This window comes from Bufo bufo, chromosome 3 (assembly GCF_905171765.1).
Source record: "Bufo bufo chromosome 3, aBufBuf1.1, whole genome shotgun sequence".
Taxonomy (NCBI): domain Eukaryota; kingdom Metazoa; phylum Chordata; class Amphibia; order Anura; family Bufonidae; genus Bufo; species Bufo bufo.
Window position 1 is genome coordinate 220922188 of NC_053391.1, and position 20732 is coordinate 220942919.

At 43.7% G+C, this 20732-nt stretch overlaps 1 protein-coding gene across 1 annotated transcript in view; it reads left to right on the top strand.

Annotated features, from left to right (window-relative positions):
* LOC120995013 (N-fatty-acyl-amino acid synthase/hydrolase PM20D1-like) overlaps nt 1–20732 on the top strand; it is a 141499-nt gene that overhangs the window by 64437 nt on the left and 56330 nt on the right. Inside the window, exon 7 of the mRNA XM_040423964.1 lies at nt 8676–8751. Within this exon, the coding sequence (XP_040279898.1) occupies nt 8676–8751 (76 nt within the window). The remainder of the gene's footprint in view (nt 1–8675; nt 8752–20732) is intronic.

Consider the following 20732-nt stretch of genomic DNA (forward strand, 5'->3'; position numbering starts at 1 on the left):
CCTAAAGAATTATTAGGAACACAATACTAATACGGTGTTGGACCCCCTTTTGCCTTCAGAACTGCCTTAATTCTACGTGGCATTGATTCCACAAGGTGCTGATAGCATTCTTTAGAAATGTTGGCCCATATTGATAGGATAGCATCTTGCAGTTGATGGAGATTTGAGGGATGCACATCCAGGGCACGAAGCTCCCGTTCCACCACATCCCAAAGATGCTCCATTGGGTTGAGATCTGGTGACTGTTGGGGCCATTTTAGTACAGTGAACTCATTGTCATGTTCAAGAAACCAATTTGAAATGATTCGAGCTTTGTGACATGGTGCATTATCCTGCTGGAAGTAGCCATCAGAGGATGGATACATGTTCTCATTCTGTTTACGCCAAATTCGGACTCTACCATTTGAATGTCTCAACAGAAATCGAGACTCATCACACCAGGCAACATTTTTCCAGTCTTCAACAGTCCAATTTTGGTGAGCTCGTGCAAATTGTAGCCTCTTTTTCCTATTTGTAGTGGAGATGAGTGGTACCCGGTGGGGTCTTCTGCTGTTGTAGCCCATCCGCCTCAAGGTTGTGCGTGTTGTGGCTTCACAAATGCTTTGCTGCATACCTCGGTTGTAACGAGTGGTTATTTCAGTCAACGTTGCTCTTCTATCAGCTTGAATCAGTCGGCCCATTCTCCTCTGACCTCTAGCATCCACAAGGCATTTTTGCCCACAGGACTGCCGCATACTGGATGTTTTTCCCTTTTCACACCAATCTTTGTAAACCCTAGAAATGGTTGTGCATGAAAATCCCAGTAACTGAGCAGATTGTGAAATACTCAGACCGGCCCGTCTGGCACCAACAACCATGCCACGCTCAAAATTGCTTAAATCACCTTTCTTTCCCATTCTGACATTCAGATTGTCTTGACCAGGACCACCCCCCTAAATGCATTGAAGAAACTGCCATGTGATTGGTTGACTAGATAATTGCATTAATGAGAAATAGAACAGGTGTTCCTAATAATTCTTTAGGTGAGTGTATGTGTATATATATATATATATATATACACTCACCTAAAGAATTATTAGGAACACCTGTTCTATTTCTCATTAATGCAAATATCTAGTCAACCAATCACATGGCAGTTTCTTCAATGCATTTAGGGGGGTGGTCCTGGTCAAGACAATCTCCTGAACTCCAAACTGAATGTCAGAATGGGAAAGAAAGGTGATTTAAGCAATTTTGAGCGTGGCATGGTTGTTGGTGCCAGACGGGCCGGTCTGTGTATTTCACAATCTGCTCAGTTACTGGGATTTTCACGCACAACCATTTCTAGGGTTTACAAAGAATGGTGTGAAAAGGGAAAAACATCCAGTATGCGGCAGTCCTGTGGGCAAAAATGCCTTGTGGATGCTAGAGGTCAGAGGAGAATGGGCCGACTGATTCAAGCTGATAGAAGAGCAACGTTGACTGAAATAACCACTCGTTACAACCGAGGTATGCAGCAAAGCATTTGTGAAGCCACAACACGCACAACCTTGAGGCGGATGGGCTACAACAGCAGAAGACCCCACCGGGTACCACTCATCTCCACTACAAATAGGAAAAAGAGGCTACAATTTGCACGAGCTCACCAAAATTGGACTGTTGAAGACTGGAAAAATGTTGCCTGGTCTGATGAGTCTCGATTTCTGTTGAGACATTCAAATGGTAGAGTCCGAATTTGGCGTAAACAGAATGAGAACATGTATCCATCCTCTGATGGCTACTTCCAGCAGGATAATGCACCATGTCACAAAGCTCGAATCATTTCAAATGGGTTTCTTGAACATGAGAATGAGTTCACTGTACTAAAATGGCCCCCACAGTCACCAGATCTCAACCCAATAGAGCATCTTTGGGATGTGGTGGAACGGGAGTCTCGTGCCCTGGATGTGCATCCCTCAAATCTCCATCAACTGCAAGATGCTATCCTATCAATATGGGCCAACATTTCTAAAGAATGCTATCCGCACCTTGTTAAATCAATGCCACGTAGAATTAAGGCAGTTCTGAAGGCAAAAGGGGGTCCAACACCGTATTAGTATGGTGTTCCTAATAATTCTTTAGGTGAGTGTATATATTATTTTTTATATTTTTTTGTGTATACACCTACATAAAGACATTTAAATATTTCATCTATATAGGGCGGGAATAAACCCCGGGTGCTGTCATGGGCTTATGGAAAAGTGATTACCGGTGAGTGTAATCTTAAATTTCCCTTACGCCCATGACAGCACCCTTGAGAGACGACTAGAATAGTAATCCTTTTAGGGGGGAAATACTGCCTGGAGGACTTTCCTACCGAAAGCTAGCTGCTCTCTAGAGCCTAGGTCTAGTCTGTAATGATGAAAAAAGGTACACGGAGACTGCCATGTGGCTGCTCTACAAATAAGTTTTAAGGAAGCATCAGCCCTCTCTGCCCAAGAAGTAGAAACTGATCTGGTGGAATGAGCACCAAAACCTTTCGGGGGAGTTTTCCCAACTGAAGAATAGGCCAAGTAATGGCGCTCACAATCCATCTGGAAAGTGATTTAGGAGAGGCTTAGAGACCCTTGTTTTTTCCACTGAATTGAATGAAAAGCTTAGAGGTTTTCCTTCATTGACTAGTAACGTCCAAGTAATGGGATAGACATCTTTTTACATCTAAGCAATGGAGTTTCTTCTCTTTTTCATTATTTGGATTTTTGGCACACAGAGGGAAGGACAATGTCCTGTGTTCTATGGAACATAGAAACTACCTTCGGCAGAAGAGAAGGGTCTGGCTTAATAAGTACCCTGTCATCCAAGATGTTAGTATAAGGTGGGGATGTTGAAAAGGCTGAAATTTCCCCGACCCTTCTGGCTGAGGTGATCGCCACCAGGAAAGCAGTTTTGAAGGAAAGGAGTCTTATAGATAAGTCCTGTAACGGTTCTAAGGGAGGCTCCATGAGACTAGTGAGGACTAAGTTGAGGTCCCAGGGGGGAACTGAGGGTCTGAGTATCGGTCTAACTCTGCTGATGGCTTTAAAAAATCTCCTAACCCAGGGATGGTTAGCGATCGGGGAGTCAAAAAAGGCACTTAGGGCAGATACCTGTACCTTGAGAGTGCTAGGCCTCAAATTCTTCTCATGACCGGCTTGTAAGAAATCTAAGATCTTACACATAGGAGGAGGGTTTAAAGGATTCACCGCATCCTTAGCAAACTTTTGGAAGTTCTTTCAAATTCTGAGGTAAATCGAGGAGGTAACCTCCTTTGAGAAAGATAGCAAGGTGGAAACTACTTTATTGGAGAGGCCTCTACTTTCTAGGATTTCCCCTCAAAAGCCATGCTGTTAGATGCAACTGTTTTACATTCGGATGGACGACAGGGCCTTGAAACAAAAGATCTTGCCTCTCCGGGAGAATCCAAGGGTCTGCTAGGGAGAGTTTCCTCAACCAGGTGAACCAGGTTCTTCGGGGCCAAAATGAAGAAATTAGGATCACTCTCGTTCGTTCTTGTCTTAATTTTTGGAGAAACCTTGGAAGGAGTCTTAGCGGAGGAAACGAGTAGAGAAGCTGATTCGGCCAATGGAGGGAGAAGGCATCTATCCCCATTGGGGAGTCTCTTGACCTGAGGGAAAAGAAAAGTTGGCATTTTCTGTTCTCCCTGGTTGCAAACAATTCTAGATGCGGACGACCCCAGAGGAGAGTTATTTGGTTGAAGATTTTTTGATTTAGACACCATTCCCCCTGGTCTAGTGTGTTTCTGCTTAAGAAATCTGCTACCTTTTTTTCCCTTCCCTTTATATGTACCACGCTGATAGACGGAACGCAAGGTATTACAAGAGAAAAAATGTCTGCGGCCAACAGCATAAGACTTTCTGATATGGTTGTCTGTTCAAATAGGAACTGACTGTGGCGTTGTCCGAGAAAATCTTTATAGCTTTCCCCTGAAGTAAAGGAAGAAATTCTTTTAAGGCAGCCGAAAGGACTTGCATTGGTGGTAAGGGTTACGAAATTCTGTTGATTCCAAGGGAGACCTTGGGACAGATTTAAAGGATTCAGCCACCAGCGTAAAGATTGAATTAACTGAGGGGTGAGTGGGAGTGGTGCATCCAGCGGAAAAAGGGCGCCCTGCCATTCTTTCAGGATTTGCCATTGGAGGGGTCTGGAGTGAAGCTGGCTCCAATTGACCGCCGGTATGGTGGAAGTCATTCTGCCCAACACCGCCATTGCCTGCCTGATAGTACGGTACTTTGCCACTATCAGGGACTGAACTCCTTCTGTTAATTTTTGTATCTTGTTCTGGGGAAGGATACAGCATGATTTCTCTGAGTCCAGGATCATTCCTAGAAAGACACATTTTTGGGAGGCTATTAGATGCGATTTCCCCCAGTTTATCTGCCAACCGAGTTTTTCTAGGATCCGCACCACCTCTTTGAGATGCAAGTCCAGACGGTTCTTGGACTCTGCTACCACCAAAAGATCGTCTAGATATGGGATTACTAGAATGTCTCTTTCTCTTATGTGGGCCATGACTTCTGCCATTACTTTTGTGAAGAGTCTGGGAGCCTGAGAAATTCAGAACGGAAGAGATGTATATTGTAGGTGATGAACCTGATCCTCTATTGAAACTGCGACTGAGATATTTTTGATAGTCTGCGTGAATTGGGATGTGGTAATATGCATCTCTTATATCTATTGTGGCCATGAAACAGCCCTCGAATAGATGTTTTAAAACTGACTATATTGACTCCATTCTGAACTTCTTGTAAGAGAGAAACTGATTTAGATCTTTTAAGTTTATAATAGTTCTGAACGTGCCATCTGGTTTGGGAACCAGAAAAAAGGAAGAATAGAAACCTTTTCCTTTCTCTGACTCTGGTACTGGAACCAGGACATTTTTCTCTAAAAGAGAAAGAATCTCCTGATGCAAAGCTAGGTTTTTAACCAAATCTCTTAAGATGTTTGTGACTTTGAATCTGTCCGGTGGGCGAGAGACAAACTCCAGACGAAAACCTTCCCTTATAATGCTCAAAATCCAGAGGCTTGAGGAGATTTTCTCCCAAGCGTGAAGGAAATGAGAGAGTCTGCCGCCCACAGGAGAGAAACCGTCATTGTTGAGTGGGTCTGGAACCTGAGGAAGATTGGGAATTGAACAGGAAACCCTTGTCTTTCCTATTTTTATTTCCTGCTCTGAAATCCTTTCTTTGCCCCTATAAAATTCCTTTTTGTTCTTTCGAAAAAAACAGTTTTTTGGGGGGTCTGGAGACAGGAAATCCTGTCAGGAAAAAGAATAATCGTCCTGACAATGTATGACGCAAAGTTTATTTTTAGATCCTGTGTCTCCAGACCACCCTTTGAGCCAAATAGCACTCATTGCTGAGTTAGAGAGTGCGGCTGATCTAGCATTCAATTTCAGCGCATCTGCTGAGGCGTCTGAAATGAAATCAACCGCTTTAAGGATAGTGGGAAAAACAGCTAGCAATTTATCTCTCAGGGTTTTATTTTGGATGTGAGATTCCAATTCTTGTAGCCATAATTTTAAAGATCTAGCAGTGGATGTGGCGGCAATATTTGGCATGAAGGCCTGAGCTGAGGTCTCCCAAACTTTTTTGAGGAAAACATCAGCTCGTCTATCCATAGGATCCTTAAGAGTGCCAAGGTCCTCAAATGGTAATGCTGACTTTTTTGAGATTTTAGCAACTGGTGCATCCAGTTTAGGAGGCCTGTCCCAATTAACAGAGTGTGCCTAATCAAAAGGATATTTCCTTTTTAAGTTTTTAGGAACAAAAAATTTTTTAGCAGGTTTTTTCCACTCTTTTTGGATCAGGAATTTTATGTTTTCATTTACAGGAAAAACTCTGGATCTTCTCTGTCCTAGATCACTGAACATAATATCCTGAACAGATTTCGGATCTCTGGATTCATCAACTTTCATTGTAGCACGGATTGCTTTTAGTAAAGCTTCCGTATCATCAGGAGAAAAGAGTGGCCTGCCAGTGGTTTTTCATCCTGCGACGAGTCCGAACTATCTAGGATTTCCCCTAGGTCACTTTATTCTGACGAATCCGAATCTGACGTTTTAGTAGCCGTGCCTTGTTTGCCCGAGATCACGGAAGGGAGGCTCTTTTTAAATACTTTTTTTTAAAATACTTTCAAGGAATCAGATACTTCCGATTTCACCATATCTCTAATATTCTGAAGTAGGGATGGGGACTCCTCTTCCACTACTTTGTCGACACAATGTTGACATAACATCTTTGGCCAAGAGGGGGCGAGCTTATTTTTACACATAGCGCATTCTTTCCCTCTGGTCTTTGAGACAGCCTTTCTAGGCCCCTCTTTTATTGTCTAAAAATCAAGACAAGAGAAAAAGAACGCCTTAGCATGACAGAGAAAAATAAGGCTGGGGAACGATCCCCCTTACCCCACCAGGAGTACCGGTCTGACTTCATGACCCTCCTGCAGCTCAGCGCGATGGGCACTCTCATCCTCCATAGCAGATACAGGATATAGCGTTGTCCAGAGGGGAATCCAGGTCCTCTGTAGGCTGGCTGGCCTGCTTCTGACCGCGCGATTCAGGGAGTATGGAATCCCTCGGTCGGGTCCCTGCTGGTGCTTGCTGCAGCCTTTTAGTAGGGAATTCACTTCCTACTTCCGGAACGCACCCTGCGTTCCAAACACCGGAAGTTGCATTGGGTACATCCGGTTCTCGCCTGTCGCGCGAGATTTCAGCCCTCTCGGACGCCTCCGCTTAGGATGAAGGAGAGGGTGGCCCCGGCCCCCCTGAACAATGCCAGGAAGTGCCGGCGTGCCGGTCGCACCTCACAGTGCGACCGGGACTGCAGCAGAGCACCAGCACGACAAATTCCAGGATCCCAGAAGCCAGCACCAGACTCACTCCAGCGGACCAGGTAACCCCTCTCCACCACAATACAGGGGCCCTGCAGCCTAAAATCCTTTGCTCTCCACAAGACCATCCTATCCCTAGGACAGGAAACAGGAACTGGTGGTCAAGGGGCCATGCTACTCCTTAAGAGCTCTCCACGAAAGTTCCTGTTTCCTGTCCTGGATAGAGGCGGTCTCTCAAGGGTGCTGTCATGGGCGTAAGGGAAAAAAGATTTTGAACCAGAAGGTGTGCTTTTGGTGGATTTTGAACTAATGGTGGTCTGGGTATGACATTGTTATGGGGGATCTGTGGATGGCACTGTTATGGGGGATCTGTGGATGGCACTGTTATGGGGGATCTGTGGATGGCACTGTTATGGGGGATCTGTGGATGGCACTGTTATGGGGGATCTGTGGATGACACTGTTATGGGGGATCTGTGGATGGCACTGTTATGGGGGATCTGTGGATTGCACTGTTATGGGGAATCTGTGGATGGCACTGTTATGGGGGATCTGTGGATGGCACTGTTATGGAGGATCTGTGGATGGCACTGTTATGGGGGACCTGTGGATGGCACTGTTATGGGGAATCTGTGGATGGCACTGTTATGGGGGATCTGTGGATGGCACTGATATGGGAGATCTGTGGATGGCACTGTTATGGGAGATCTGTGGATGGCACTGTTATGGGAGATCTGTGGATGGCACTGTTATGGGAGATCTGTGGATGGCACTGTTATGGGAGATCTGTGGATGGCACTGTTAAGGGGAATTCTTTGGATGGCACTGTTATGGGGGATGATTTGGATGGCACTGTTATGGGGGGGGGAAATCTGTGGAGGATGCACTGTTATGGGGGATGTGTGCTATAACACATAGGGCCATGAGGGGGGCCAGCATAAGATGCTATATGTGTGAAGTCTTTCTTTACTGCTGAAACAATCACTCTCCTATTGATAAACTCCTATTGATAAAATCACCAGCCTCTATACTCACTATGAATGCACTGCAGTGAGCGGGCCGGCCAGCGCATGACTTCAGTCAGTCACGCTCCTCCCACTTCATTAATGAAGCAGGAACGCGACTGACTGAAGTCATGCGCCGGCCGGCCCGCTCGCTGCAGTGCATTCATAGTGAGTACAGAGGCTGGTGATTTTATCAATAGGAGAGCGATTGTTTCAGCAGTAAAGAAAGACTTTGCATACAAAGACAGTTATGTGCGCGGGGCCTGCCACGAAATGCCTCCAGCCCCTCCCCGCACTGTAACTGATGTACTGAACTATGTACAGCATAGCGGCCGGCGATACATCAGTGTCAGCCACGTAAAAAGTCAACCATCGCTTTATGAGATGAACAGTGTGTCTTATAAAGTGAAAAATAATCGCAGCATTTTTGGGTCGGCCATATCGCAATCGTCGATTATCGCAATACAATTGCTTTGGCGATACATCGTGTAGGCTTAACGTGGATTGTTTTTCACTAACAACATTGCAACGTGTAGTTTTCAAGATCTCAGCTTGTAGTAATTGAATGAGGACTTTAATTGTTTACTTCCATATTAGAAAATAAATCCATCCTGCTTGTGTGATGGACCTGCATGTGTTGTGAGATTCACATGACAAGGACAGATTTATATTCTTTGAAGGGTCCCATTCAGTGTCTTCAAGCAAACCTCCTGAGAGCTGTTTGGAATTTATATGATACAATGAAATATTTCCAGAAACCAGAATAGCCCTTTAATAATATATTTTTTCTTATTCTTGCACCATTATATTTTTCAAACCTGCACAGATTGGAGAAAAATCCGATGCCTAATATGTTTGGTGAAGGTCCAGAGGCTCTCATGTTTGATCATTTGGCAGGAGAGGTAAGAAATGTTTTCCCCACAGTACCATTGTCATTTACGTCTAATAGTAATATTTAGGAGTGGACTGGAGGATTTGATTTGGGATTAAACCCCTTACCGACATCCACCATACAGATAGTTCCTGCTCAGGAGCTGAGCTGGCTCCATAGCCACCGGGTTTCTGTTTAGACAATAGAAACCCGGAGGCAAAGTCCATGATCGCGACAACATAAGTTTGAGGAAGGTCATCTAAAGGGCCCTTTACACTGGCCGACAATTGAACAGATCATCGCGAACCAGCGTTAGTAGTAACACTCATTATCGATGATCTTGAGGTGTAAATGCACGACCGATTACCCAATGAAGGAGCAAAACACTTGTTCATCGGGTAATTGGATCTTTTGTGCAGCACAGAAGTTCATTGTTTGCCAGTGGCAGATTGTGCTGTGTACACACAGTCTGCTGCCGGGAAAGAACAAGTCGTTATGGGGAAGAGCGACGGCATTAGCGATTGCTTCTCTCCATACTCTGAAGAAGATCGGTGCATATGAATGCACCGATCTTCTCCGCTAGCGATCAGCAGATTGTCAGGAAGGAACGCTCCCGTGTAAAGGGACCTTTAGAGCGAAACGCTCCTATTCATGATTGGCTGCATACTATTATACTATGATCATATGTAATATTTTGGACCTCACTACACTGTGTATAAAAATAAAGCAACTAGTGATGAGCGAAGCGAGCTTTGGAAGCTACCGTCCCCTCATTCAAAATTTCGGATTAATACTGTACGGAGATCCATCTCCGTCCAGTATTAAAATATATGGACTCTGATGAGCCGAAGTCAGTTATTCATGAAGTCGGGCGTGACTTTGTTGAATGACTTCGGTAGTTGATTTTTACACTCGAAAACCACTAGAAAACTTGGAATCGAACTCTGCTTCGGTTCTGAATGGTGCCGAAGCAGAGCCCATACATTTTAATACTGTACAGAGAAGGATCTCCATACAGTATTAATTAGAAGTTTTGAACGAAGCAACTTCAAATGTAGCATCCGAAGCTTGCTTCGCTCATCACTAAAAGCAACCCTCTTGACGCAAGCCTTTGTCTTCTATTTTGATGATTTTCAGAACCATCATTTGAAGGGTTTGTCTAGGAAAGTGTATACTTTATTTCCAAAGATAGCCCATGGACACAGTCATGCTATGTTTGACATTGCAGCTCTGCCCCATGGAAGTGAACAGACACAGGGAACCCTATTGTCCATGACCGCATCATGAGAGAGGGTCCGCCTCTCCCAGGACAAGAAACCCACATGTATAAAAAAGGAGGAGCCTCTCTCTTCCTCAGTGGTTCTCTGTCCTAGGAAGTGGATCTTACAGGTATGGCTATAGAGGGGAGTCGTTTTTCCCTGGACAACTAGGAAAAGTTTTTATCAAGCTGGGGCTGTGTGCGCCGGGTGAGTTCCCTGCTCCACAAAGCCGGAAGACGCGGGAAGCATCAGAGTACGGGAGCACTGTACTTGGATCTGTTGTGCTTTTTCATAAGTGTAAACAGTTATATCTATTATTTTAGTTATAATGGGTATTCATTGCCTTTAAGAGCAATGTTGATTTATATTCACTGTTTTGTATGGATTTTCATGTAGGCCAAAGTAAGTCCATGAGAAGATTACTGTGACGTTCAAAAGCTAGTGTTATTGTAACAATATATTATACATTTAGACGGTTAGAAGATACACCGCACCTGCAGATTCTGAGGCTTCATTGTTTTTCCTATCTGAACATGAATTCCACAGTGTGAGAATTGTCTAGATGTTCCTCAAAGTATACATTCATGTATCAAAGTTTGTCCCTCGGCTCTGAGACAAGGCCTCCAGATGTCAGAGGTGTATAGTATTGAAAATATCAGGCATGTATGAGTTAACCCTTAATGGTATGATGCTTATAGCTTATATCAGTGTTTCCCAACCAGTGTGCCTCCAGCTGTTGCAAAATTACGACTCCCAGCATGCCCGCACAGCCTTTGGCTGTGCGGGCATGCTGGGAGTTGTAGTTTTGCAACAGCTGGAGGCACACTGGTTGGGAAACACTGGCTTATATAACAGTGCCACCTAGATATGAGCAGTTAATACTACACCAGTAGCAAAAGTGCATTCTGGGTAGTGTTATGACGTTGTGCTCCTTATCAATGCACACACCCATCCAACAATGATTGGAAAGTTCCAAACTAGGAGGGTGTGTTCATCTGATAAGTTTTGGGTTAAGAAACCAGATACCAAAAAAAAAAGGGAGATCTCTGGAGAAACATTTTAGATTATAGATTTCTGGAGAAACATTTGGATTATCGGGAAAAACTCTTGAGAGCTGGCTGCCCCAAGACTCTGCACATCACTTGACCCTTGGGTAATGTATATTTTTGTTTTATGTAGAATTGATCTAAATTAATTGGCTTGATACTTAGCCAGATACCCGCTCATTTGCGGACGTGTAATGTTAGTTGCTACATCAGTTTTCTCTCTGATTTCAGTTACGATGCATATAACTGAATAAAGGGGATAATATTGGAGAAACTCTCTGTTGGGAATCTTTATATTCCCTAGTTTGATATCAAGCCAATAATTTATAAGTATTGTTGCAATACTACCATTATCTGAGATTTGGTCATCATTTTGGGGCAGAGAAAGGGCTCGTATCTGTCATTTTCTTGATTGAGTTTTTCGCATAATCCATTAATTGTATATCTTTCACAATTTTAAAGCCGTATTGCATAATATTCTTGTGTTGGTTGAGTAGTGTTTTGTTGGCACCATATAGTGGTGGATTCTGGGTACTGAATATCATTGTATATTATTGAAATTGATGTTGATTAAGTTTTGATTGTATTTTAAACTATTGTATAATAAACTATTTATATTTTTGCATAGACGCTTGTACCCTGTTTTACTGATTGCACAAAATAATTAGATTCTCGATTTGAACTCTTTTTTGAGATGTTTGTCAATCTCGCGGGTCAATATCGTTTGAATAATTTTTCTTTTGATCCGTTAAATTTTTTAAATATTTATTTTTGCATTTGCTTTATATACCCGATAGATCGGGCCCCAAAGATTGATGTCTGTACTGGCGACTGTGTGCGCGATGTGTTTTCAAACCCCATCTCTGCTCACTCTTCCCTTACTAACCGGGTGGCATAACCCGCCGCTATTGCAGGCATCTCTGGTGGAAGGCAGGTACAGGGATCCAGGCTGTTGAACATTGAGCGGCGCCCATGCGGCACGTTATGCCGGGAAGGGGGCGGAGTCCCATTATAATAACAAAGGGCGGCCTGGTGGATCACGCGCGAAGAGGCGGGAGCATGCGACGTCATAAATCCCGTGAGATTTGGCCCTGCAGACCAGGAAGGCTGGAAAAAAGCCGGTTTTAAAAGTCAGAAACCAGCTACAAGTCGAGATCCTTGTCGGGAAGGTCTGGATCCAGGCTGTTGAAGGTCATGGAGAGTACTAGTAGCCAAAAGGAGCCATCTACCCCTGCGCCTGTGGTATGGATGGAGGGTATGTACGGTGGGTATGTGACGTTCTATGAATACGGGCTTATGGCAGTCTTGTTGTTCAGGACAAAACTAAAAAGGCATCCTCTAAAACAAAATACAAAGAATGTGGATTGTGTAAAGCAAAGTTAGCTCCCGCCTATACTAAGCTACTTTGTCGCCCTTGTATTGAGTCTACAATTGCGGAAGAATCACCTTCCATGATTAAATGCATGAAGAAGTTAGGGAGGAAGAATGCGCTTAAATCCAAGAAGGTTCCTCATAAATCTCTGGTTTACTCCAATATTTCTAGTTCAGAAGAAGATTTTTTCGTTAGAAATCGGGGAGCTGGGCTCGGATTCTTCTTCTGAGGGGGACAGAGGTAGTAAACCCCTGTTTCCTATTCAGGATACGGATCAGCTTTTAAAAGCAATAAGAGCGACCATGAACATTGAAGACCAAAAAGAGGTCCTTTCCATTCAGAATGTAATGTTTAGTCACGGTGGGGAGTGGAGGGAAACTCCCCTTAGAACACCAAACGTAAATGGGAATAGAAACTAGGCCAGGACACCCGGAAAAAGGGAGCAAGTAACCTCCTAGAGCATCCCTAATCCTCGTCCTAACTCCTATCCGTATGAGCAGACCCAGATGGTAGGAGGGCTCATACACAGGAACCTCGGGCCCTACTAACCCTAAAGATCCCTGGAATAGTGACAGGACTGAGACGACCTGTCCTTCCAAGACATGGATAACCAGGAGTCTCCCACCAGCCTAGATGCAATGAAAGGGTAAGACAAAACAAACTGCCATGTTCCAGAGCGGGTTCACCTAACCCCTAGAACATTCCACAACGAAAGGAATCCCCATAACATGCACATATAAAGAGAAGACAGTGATAATCAAAACTGGATCGGCAGGTAAGAAACCAGTGGCAAGAATAACCACTGGAACAAGAGCACAGGTATTCTTGGTCACTTACCTGCCGCGGCTGCTGGAAGGAACACCAGCAGTCCACACCACAACAACTGGAACCCATGAATATGTGGAACCCAAACACCATACAGGACACAGTACAAACAACAAGCACAGAATCCAGCACACCAGTAACTGGGCAGATGGAATACCCAGGACAGGAGAATAGCTCCAGCACTAACAGAGGCTGGAGGACAAATAAACTCCAGGCTACCAGCCACAGGCAATATAAGCACCTAGTAACCACACCCAGCTATGTATTTTACCCCAGAAGCAACAGACAGGGAAGGGAAACAAACCTTAAAAGAGAAGTGTATACACATGCTGCACAAACTTCACATTGCCCCAGGCAGCCAGCATGCACGGCAAACGTGTCACGGCAAACAACACAAAGACCGAAACACAGCCGTAACAGTTTGAAGGTCTAGAAGGAAAAAAAGAAGCAGAATTTTTCATTCATAAAACTGTATCTTCCTTAATATCAAATGAATGGAAAAATCCAGATAAACAGATTTTTATTCCGTCATCTGTGAAGCGGAAGTATCCCTTTGAGGAGTTAGATTGTCAATCTTTGGATCGGGCCACAAAGATTGATGTATCCGGCCATAGCAAAGGTATCCCGTAGATCCTCCCTTCCCTTTGATGATTTGGGTCAGTTAAAAGACCCTATGGATAGGAAGGCAGACAGTTTTTTACTTTCAATAAGTTTTTATTGTCAGAGTAATTGCTCAAGAATACAGTTTTACAATCGCTAGATTTTACAGTAAAATTCAAGCAAGTAACTCCACATTTTTGTTTTGGAAGGAAAGGGGTAAAAACAGCAAATAATATAAAATTAAAATTAACACCAAACAAACAAACTCCGGGTCGAGTCTCTCCTCCACATCGAAATACGTTTACTCACTGAATATATCATGGTTCAGTTTATTCCCACAGGGTACCGATAAGCGTAGATTTTTCACCATCATCTCTATTGGATATAACTATCCTATCCCTGATCTTCCCGACATCGCCGGGTCTAGACCTCTCCAGGATTCCCAAGCCTGAATGTGACGACTCACTTGGAAGTTCTGGTGTGCTAGCATATACTCATAGGATCTAGTCACATCTACCATTCCAACAATCTCTTGTATATCAGGGATATTATCACTTTTCCAATTTCTAGTGATTGCTAATTTGGTAGCAATCAATAGATGGGTCAAGATGACCCTGTGTTTAGGCAGGAATTTGTTTAAATCCATAAGCAGTAAGGCCAAGGCTGGATCTGGAGAGATCTGATGACCCACTATCCCAGACATCTTGTGAAATACCAACTTCCAAAGAGCGTAGATCCTCGGACAGGACCACAGGATATGCAGCAATGTCCCCCTACAACTGCAACCCCTCCAACAAAGCATGCTTACATTGGGAAAAAATGCATGTAGCCTAACTGGGGTAAAGTACCATTTTAGTATAGTTTTTATATAAGCTTCCAAATGTGAGGCACAATTAAGGGTTGAGGTGGCGACTTTGTTTGCGGTTTTCCATTGTGATAGAGTAAATGATTTTTTCAAATCAGCTTCCCAGGCTAATATTGGGGCAGTCTTAATAAACTTGTCTTTGTCCCCTAAGTACAAATATAGGAATCTGATTCCCGAATATACTGCATTTGATGCAGACCATCTATTTAATAATTGGACATGGCATTTAATGCTAAAGGTCGGGTTACTCCCTAAAATATGTCTAATCTTAAGATATGAGAAAACCTCAGTAGGGGGAATTTGGAAGGATTGTAAAATGGTATCAAACGTTTTTAAGGCCGTACCAGATACTAGGTCTGCTACTGTATTAATCCCTCTGTCCCTCCATCCTCTTAAATTAAGATCATTGGAAAAGCATTGAAGAGATTCTATCGGGGTAATGTGCGCTAAAGATATGACTGTAGATGGTCCTTTTTCATGATATATTTTCCATAATGCCAGTGAAGTGGATACGTAGTATGCAGGTTGAATACCCAAATAGCTTTCATGCAGTGCAGCCATTAGAAGAGCACGCAAGTTTCGTCCTGGAGTTTGCGCTTGTTCTATATGCACCCAATGTTTATCCACATCTCCTTTCCACCACTCCTTAAGTTGGTTAATTCTAGAGGCTAGAAAATAATCATAAATGTTAGGCAGCCCTAAACCACCCAATTTTTTATGCCTATACATAATGCTTCTTGCTATTCTTGGCCTAGTCTTATTCCAAATGAAACTATTTAGCATTTTGTTAACTGAGTTAAAGAATGCCACTGGAATAGGGATAGGGATGGTTCTAAACAGGTATAATAGTTTTGGGAGTGTGTGTTGCTGAAAAGCCGCAATACGACCCAACCAAGATAACTCAGCCCTGGCCATATGGGTAAGCTCAGGTTGGAGAGATTGCAGAAGAGGCGGGAAGTTCACCTTAAACAACTCCTGAGGGGTAGTTGTTACCTTAAAACCTAAGTATTGGACTGACGACTCCTGCCAATCTAACGCAAATTCTTTTTTCATATAGGACAGTACCGGATCAGAAATACCTAGCGGGAGGGCCTGGGATTTACTTTCATTTATTTTGTAGTATGAAAGGGCTCCATAGGAACGAATGATGTCCATAACCCTCCTCAAAGACTCCTTAGGATTTGTTAATGATAATATTATATCGTCCGCATACATGGATATGCAGTGTTGCCTACTCCCGATACTAACTCCTGTCACCCCAGTCTCCTGGCGGATTGCCTGTGCCAAGGGTTCTAAAGATAGGATGAATATCAGTGGTGATAAGGGGCAACCCTGTCTCGTGCCATTAAACAATGCAAACGGATCAGATAATACTCCATTAGCCAATACTCTAGCCGAGGGATTAGAATACAGAACTTGAATGGCTCGTATTATAGGATCAGGAAAACCCATTTTATGGAGTACCGAGAAGACAAACGACCAGTTCACGCGGTCGAAAGCCTTCTCGGCATCTAGTGTAACTAATACTGTCGGGATCCTCATACGATTCACAAAATCTACTATATTCAATATTTTCCTGGAGTTATCCGTAATCTGGCGCCCTTTCACAAACCCTACTTGATCTGGATCTATCAGAGTGGGGATGATGTCTGCTAATCTGGCCGCCAGAATCTTTGCATAGATTTTTAGATCCGTATTGAGTAAGGAGATAGGGCGGAAATTTTGAGGGATTGAAGGTTCCTTCCCTGGTTTGGGCAAAGTGACAATGACTGCCTCCAGCATTTCTTTAGGCATTTTCCCAGTTGCCATGGCACGAGACAGGGCCGCGTGTAAATGAGGAAGTAAGCTATCTTTGAACAATTTATAGTACAAGTTTGGGAGACCATCTGGTCCTGGGCTTTTATTGTGTGGCAAATTTTTAATTACTCTGGAGATCTCTTCTTGTGAGATAGGGTCCGAGAGGGAGGACTTATGAGCTTCATCTAGGGAAGGGATTGATAATGTGTTTAGGAAATTATCAATGTTCTCTGGAGAGGCAGGGATAAAACACGTTTCTGCCTTCAAATTGTATAACTGGGCGTAATAAGACATAAATCTATTAGCTATAGACTTAGGATCGTACAATTTATGTGACTTAGAGGAATCCCACAAGAATGGTATTTTTGATTTAAGGGCTCTTGCTTTTACTCTGCTTGCCAACAGTTTCCCGGCTTTGTTAGCCTGAGAATAATATCTAGCCTTAGTCTTTTTAAGCGAGAGCTCATAGGAATGTAAGTAACTTTCTCTTAGTTGAAGTCTAAGTAATCTGAGTTTATCAGAGAGTTCAACCGAGAGAGAGGACTTGTTCTGTATTTCTATAGACTGAATTTGTGCTATTAGGTCGTTTTGGTGTTTTTCTCTTAATTTTTTGTGTTTATGACCAATTTTCAATAAAATTCCTCTTATATATGCCTTATGGGCCGTCCACACTATCGAGGGATCTGGGCCTGAGTTGGCATTAAATTTAAAGTACTCTGCCAGTGCAGCCGATACCTCTGGATTGTATTTATTATTAGCCAGAATAAATTCATTAGCCCTCCACAGGGGGTTCGGTTGGGAAATGAATTCTTCTGTCAACTCCACAGATACTGGAGCATGATCCGACCACGTGATTGTCCCTATGGAGGAACTTGTAGCTGCTTCCAAAGAAATTCTATCGGCTAGGATCATATCAATGCGTGAATAGGATTTGTGCGCAGGCGAATAATAGGAGAAATCCCTTTCCGATGCATGATGAATACGCCACACATCAAACAAGGAGTTGGCCAGTAGTGACTGCGCAAGAGAGGCGGGGTTATTTCTTGTGGCAGAGTCCTGAAGTGGGTCAAGGACCATATTAAAGTCTCCACAAATTATAACTCTGCCCTCCTTCACCAATTGAACTTTTTTGAAAACCCTATTCAGAAACCTCATGGGCCTAACGTTCGGAGCGTACACTCCCACCAAAGTATAAGGGATGTTGTTTATACAGCATACGTGAATGATGTAACGACCCCCTTCATCTATCAACGTTTTTTTTCTCTGTGTGAGCAACTGAATTTTTTATCGCCAGCATTACCCCTCTTTTTTTCCTCATGCCATGAGATTGTATAATCGTCGGGAAAGCTGGGTGTCTCAATCTCTCTTTGTCTGCTGCGATCATGTGTGTCTCCTGTGCACAGAATATGTCACACTTGGTCAAAAGAGCTTCTCTCCACATCATCCGCCTCTTATATGGGCTATTTAGGCCTCGAACATTCAATGAGACTAGTTTAAGCACCATCTTGATACATGAGAGTATGCTTATTGGAAGATGCTCGGATGACGTGGAGAGAACCATACCATGTTAATTGCAAAACATTCATCTGTACTGTGAAAAGAGGACCCGACCTGTGAAAATTTAAATAATAACAGGATAGAAACATTAACCTGCTAAACCAAAACCTACCGCCCGAATAGAGGGGCAGAAATGAGGTAGCACAAGGGTTAAAACTCACAATCCCTTGTGATTCATTTTGGGGGAAAACAGTCCAGCCTACCACCTGGAGACTCTAAATGGGTAGAACATGTCCCCGCTCCTGCAGAAAGCAGGATACTTGAAGAACCACTCATCTGTGTTTTTTCTGGCGACGACTTTCAACCCGGTGCCATTCTCCTTCATCAGGTAGCCGCTGGTGCTGAGTTGCAGTATGGACGTCATCTACTGAAATGTTCCAGTTAGCCAGCACCGCTTTCCCTTCCTCCACCGATCGAATAACAGTTAGCACTCCGTTTTTCTGGATGAGCAGCTTTACTGGGTATCCCCACCTATATAAGATAGAGTGTGATCGCAGCGCCGCGGTAATGGGTGCCAGCGTGCGACGTATTTGAAGGGTTGCTATAGACAAATCTGCAAACAGCTTCACCTGTTGGTACGGTTCCGGTAAAATATCAGCTTTCCTCGCTGCCAACAGGGTTTCTTCTTTAATATGGAAGAAGTGAATGCGGGCTAAAACATCCCTCGGTGTGTAATCAGGGAGATGCTTCCGTTTTGCAATTCTATGCGCCCGATCTATAATGAGGTCTTGCTCAGTACTGTTGGGTAGTAGAATTGTGATCAACCTTTTAATATATGCCTGCAGATCTGTTGCTGGAACTGATTCTGGTACACCTCTTAATTTTAAGTTGTTCCTGCGGGAACGATCTTCTAAGTCTGCAACTTTTGCTTTTAGGTACGCAATTTCTTCTGATTGTGTATCACATGAATCTATGAGATTATTATGTGAATCTGCGAATTCGCCCATCTTGTGTTCGACATGGTGTACCCTGCTTTTAAGATCTGTTATATCCCGCTGAATGGGCTTTAATATTTGAGACATATGAGAGGTGACCGAATGGTTAAAGGCTAAGAACATGTCCTTGAGTAAGGCACTAGACGCTGGTTTATCATCCATAGGGAACTTGAGAATCGCCTCTCTAAAGGACCCATTGTTATGTAATTCTTGAGCTTCACTGGTCTCATGGACCTCTATAGCCTGATTCTGTAACCTGGGCCTCTGCTTTTCCGGGCTCGTAGAAGGGGAGCTTTGTCCCGCACCGCTACAGGAAGCAGGCCCCTCACGCCCCATTCCGACCCCCGTTTCACTAAACAACATTTCCTCACCCTTGTCTGTACGCCGAGGTGAACTCTGCGGGCTCCGGTGAGTCGAGTTTCCATCTTCAGATGGTCGGGGGGTAGAAGCATTCGCCGAAGATATCGGGCTGGGGGAGGGTTCCGCCTGCGCGCCTCGTGTGTCGGCGCCATCTTTGTCCCGATCCTGAGAGAAGAAAAACTCCAGCTTCCCTTGTTTCTTGACGCCTCTCTTTCCTCTCGTCATCATCAGGGATGTCTCTGGTACCGGTCGGTACCGATATTAGCTCAGTGGCTGTTTTGATGAGGGTTCTGCTTATTGTAAACGCTTAGCTGGAGCAGGAGCTCTAGGTTCAAGCGGCCATACTCCTCGGCTTCCTGGCCACGCCCCCAAGGCAGACAGTTTTTTGAGACAAACATGGGAATCAATATTGCCACTACTTGTACAGCCAGAGCCCTGATCTTTATGGATCAAACAGCTCGAGTCTCAGATTAAAGATAGAGTCCCCAGAGAACAATTATTGGAAAATATTCCAGTTATTGCTAAGGCGGCGGACTTTTTAGAAGATGCCTCTGTAGACACTGTTAGATTCTGCCAGAGCTGCTTCATTATCTAACTCTGCCCGGAGGGCCTTATGGTTAAAAAATTGGTCAGGCGATGTAGCATCCAAGAACCGCCTATGTAACATCCCTTGCGAAGGAAAGTATTTGGCTCCACCTTAGATATTAGAAAAGGCTGGTGATAGGAAAAAGGGGTTTTCCTAAGGTTCCGCAGACAATATAATCCCTTTCTTGAGAATAAAAGATTTCCCAGTAAAGTTACACGGGTAGAAAGGATAACAGAGGGAAATTCTCCTCTTCTAAATCAAAGGGCTTCATGTTCAGGGGTCAGGGCTCTGCCCCCAGGAAGGATAATACACAATGACGCCAGGGTTGGAGGAAGATTGTCAAACTTCCTCCCCGCCTGGACCAAAATTTCAAACAGCAATTGGATCTTAACCTCTCTAAAAGAGGGTTTCAAGTTGGAGTTCAGCTCTACTCTGATTGAAAAAAAAAAAATTTCAGAAATAGGTCAGAATTCGCAAGGGTCGCTAGAAAGAGAGGTGGATACGTCGTTAGGAAAACGTGCTCTTATTCCTTGCCCTCCTGGAGAAGAGGGTTTAGGTTATTATTCCAATCTCTTTCTAGTAAAGAAACAGGGATTACAGGACAATTATACATTTAAAAGGGTTGAACAGATTTATGAATTACAGAAAGTTCAAGATGGAGACATTCAGATCTGTAGTAGACCTCCTTTACAAAGATTGTTTTATGATATAAAGGATGCGTATTACCATCTGCCGATTTATCTTGGTCATCAAAAATTTCTGAGTGGCACTGCATCTGAAGGGGAGAGTGATACACTTTCAGTTCCAGGT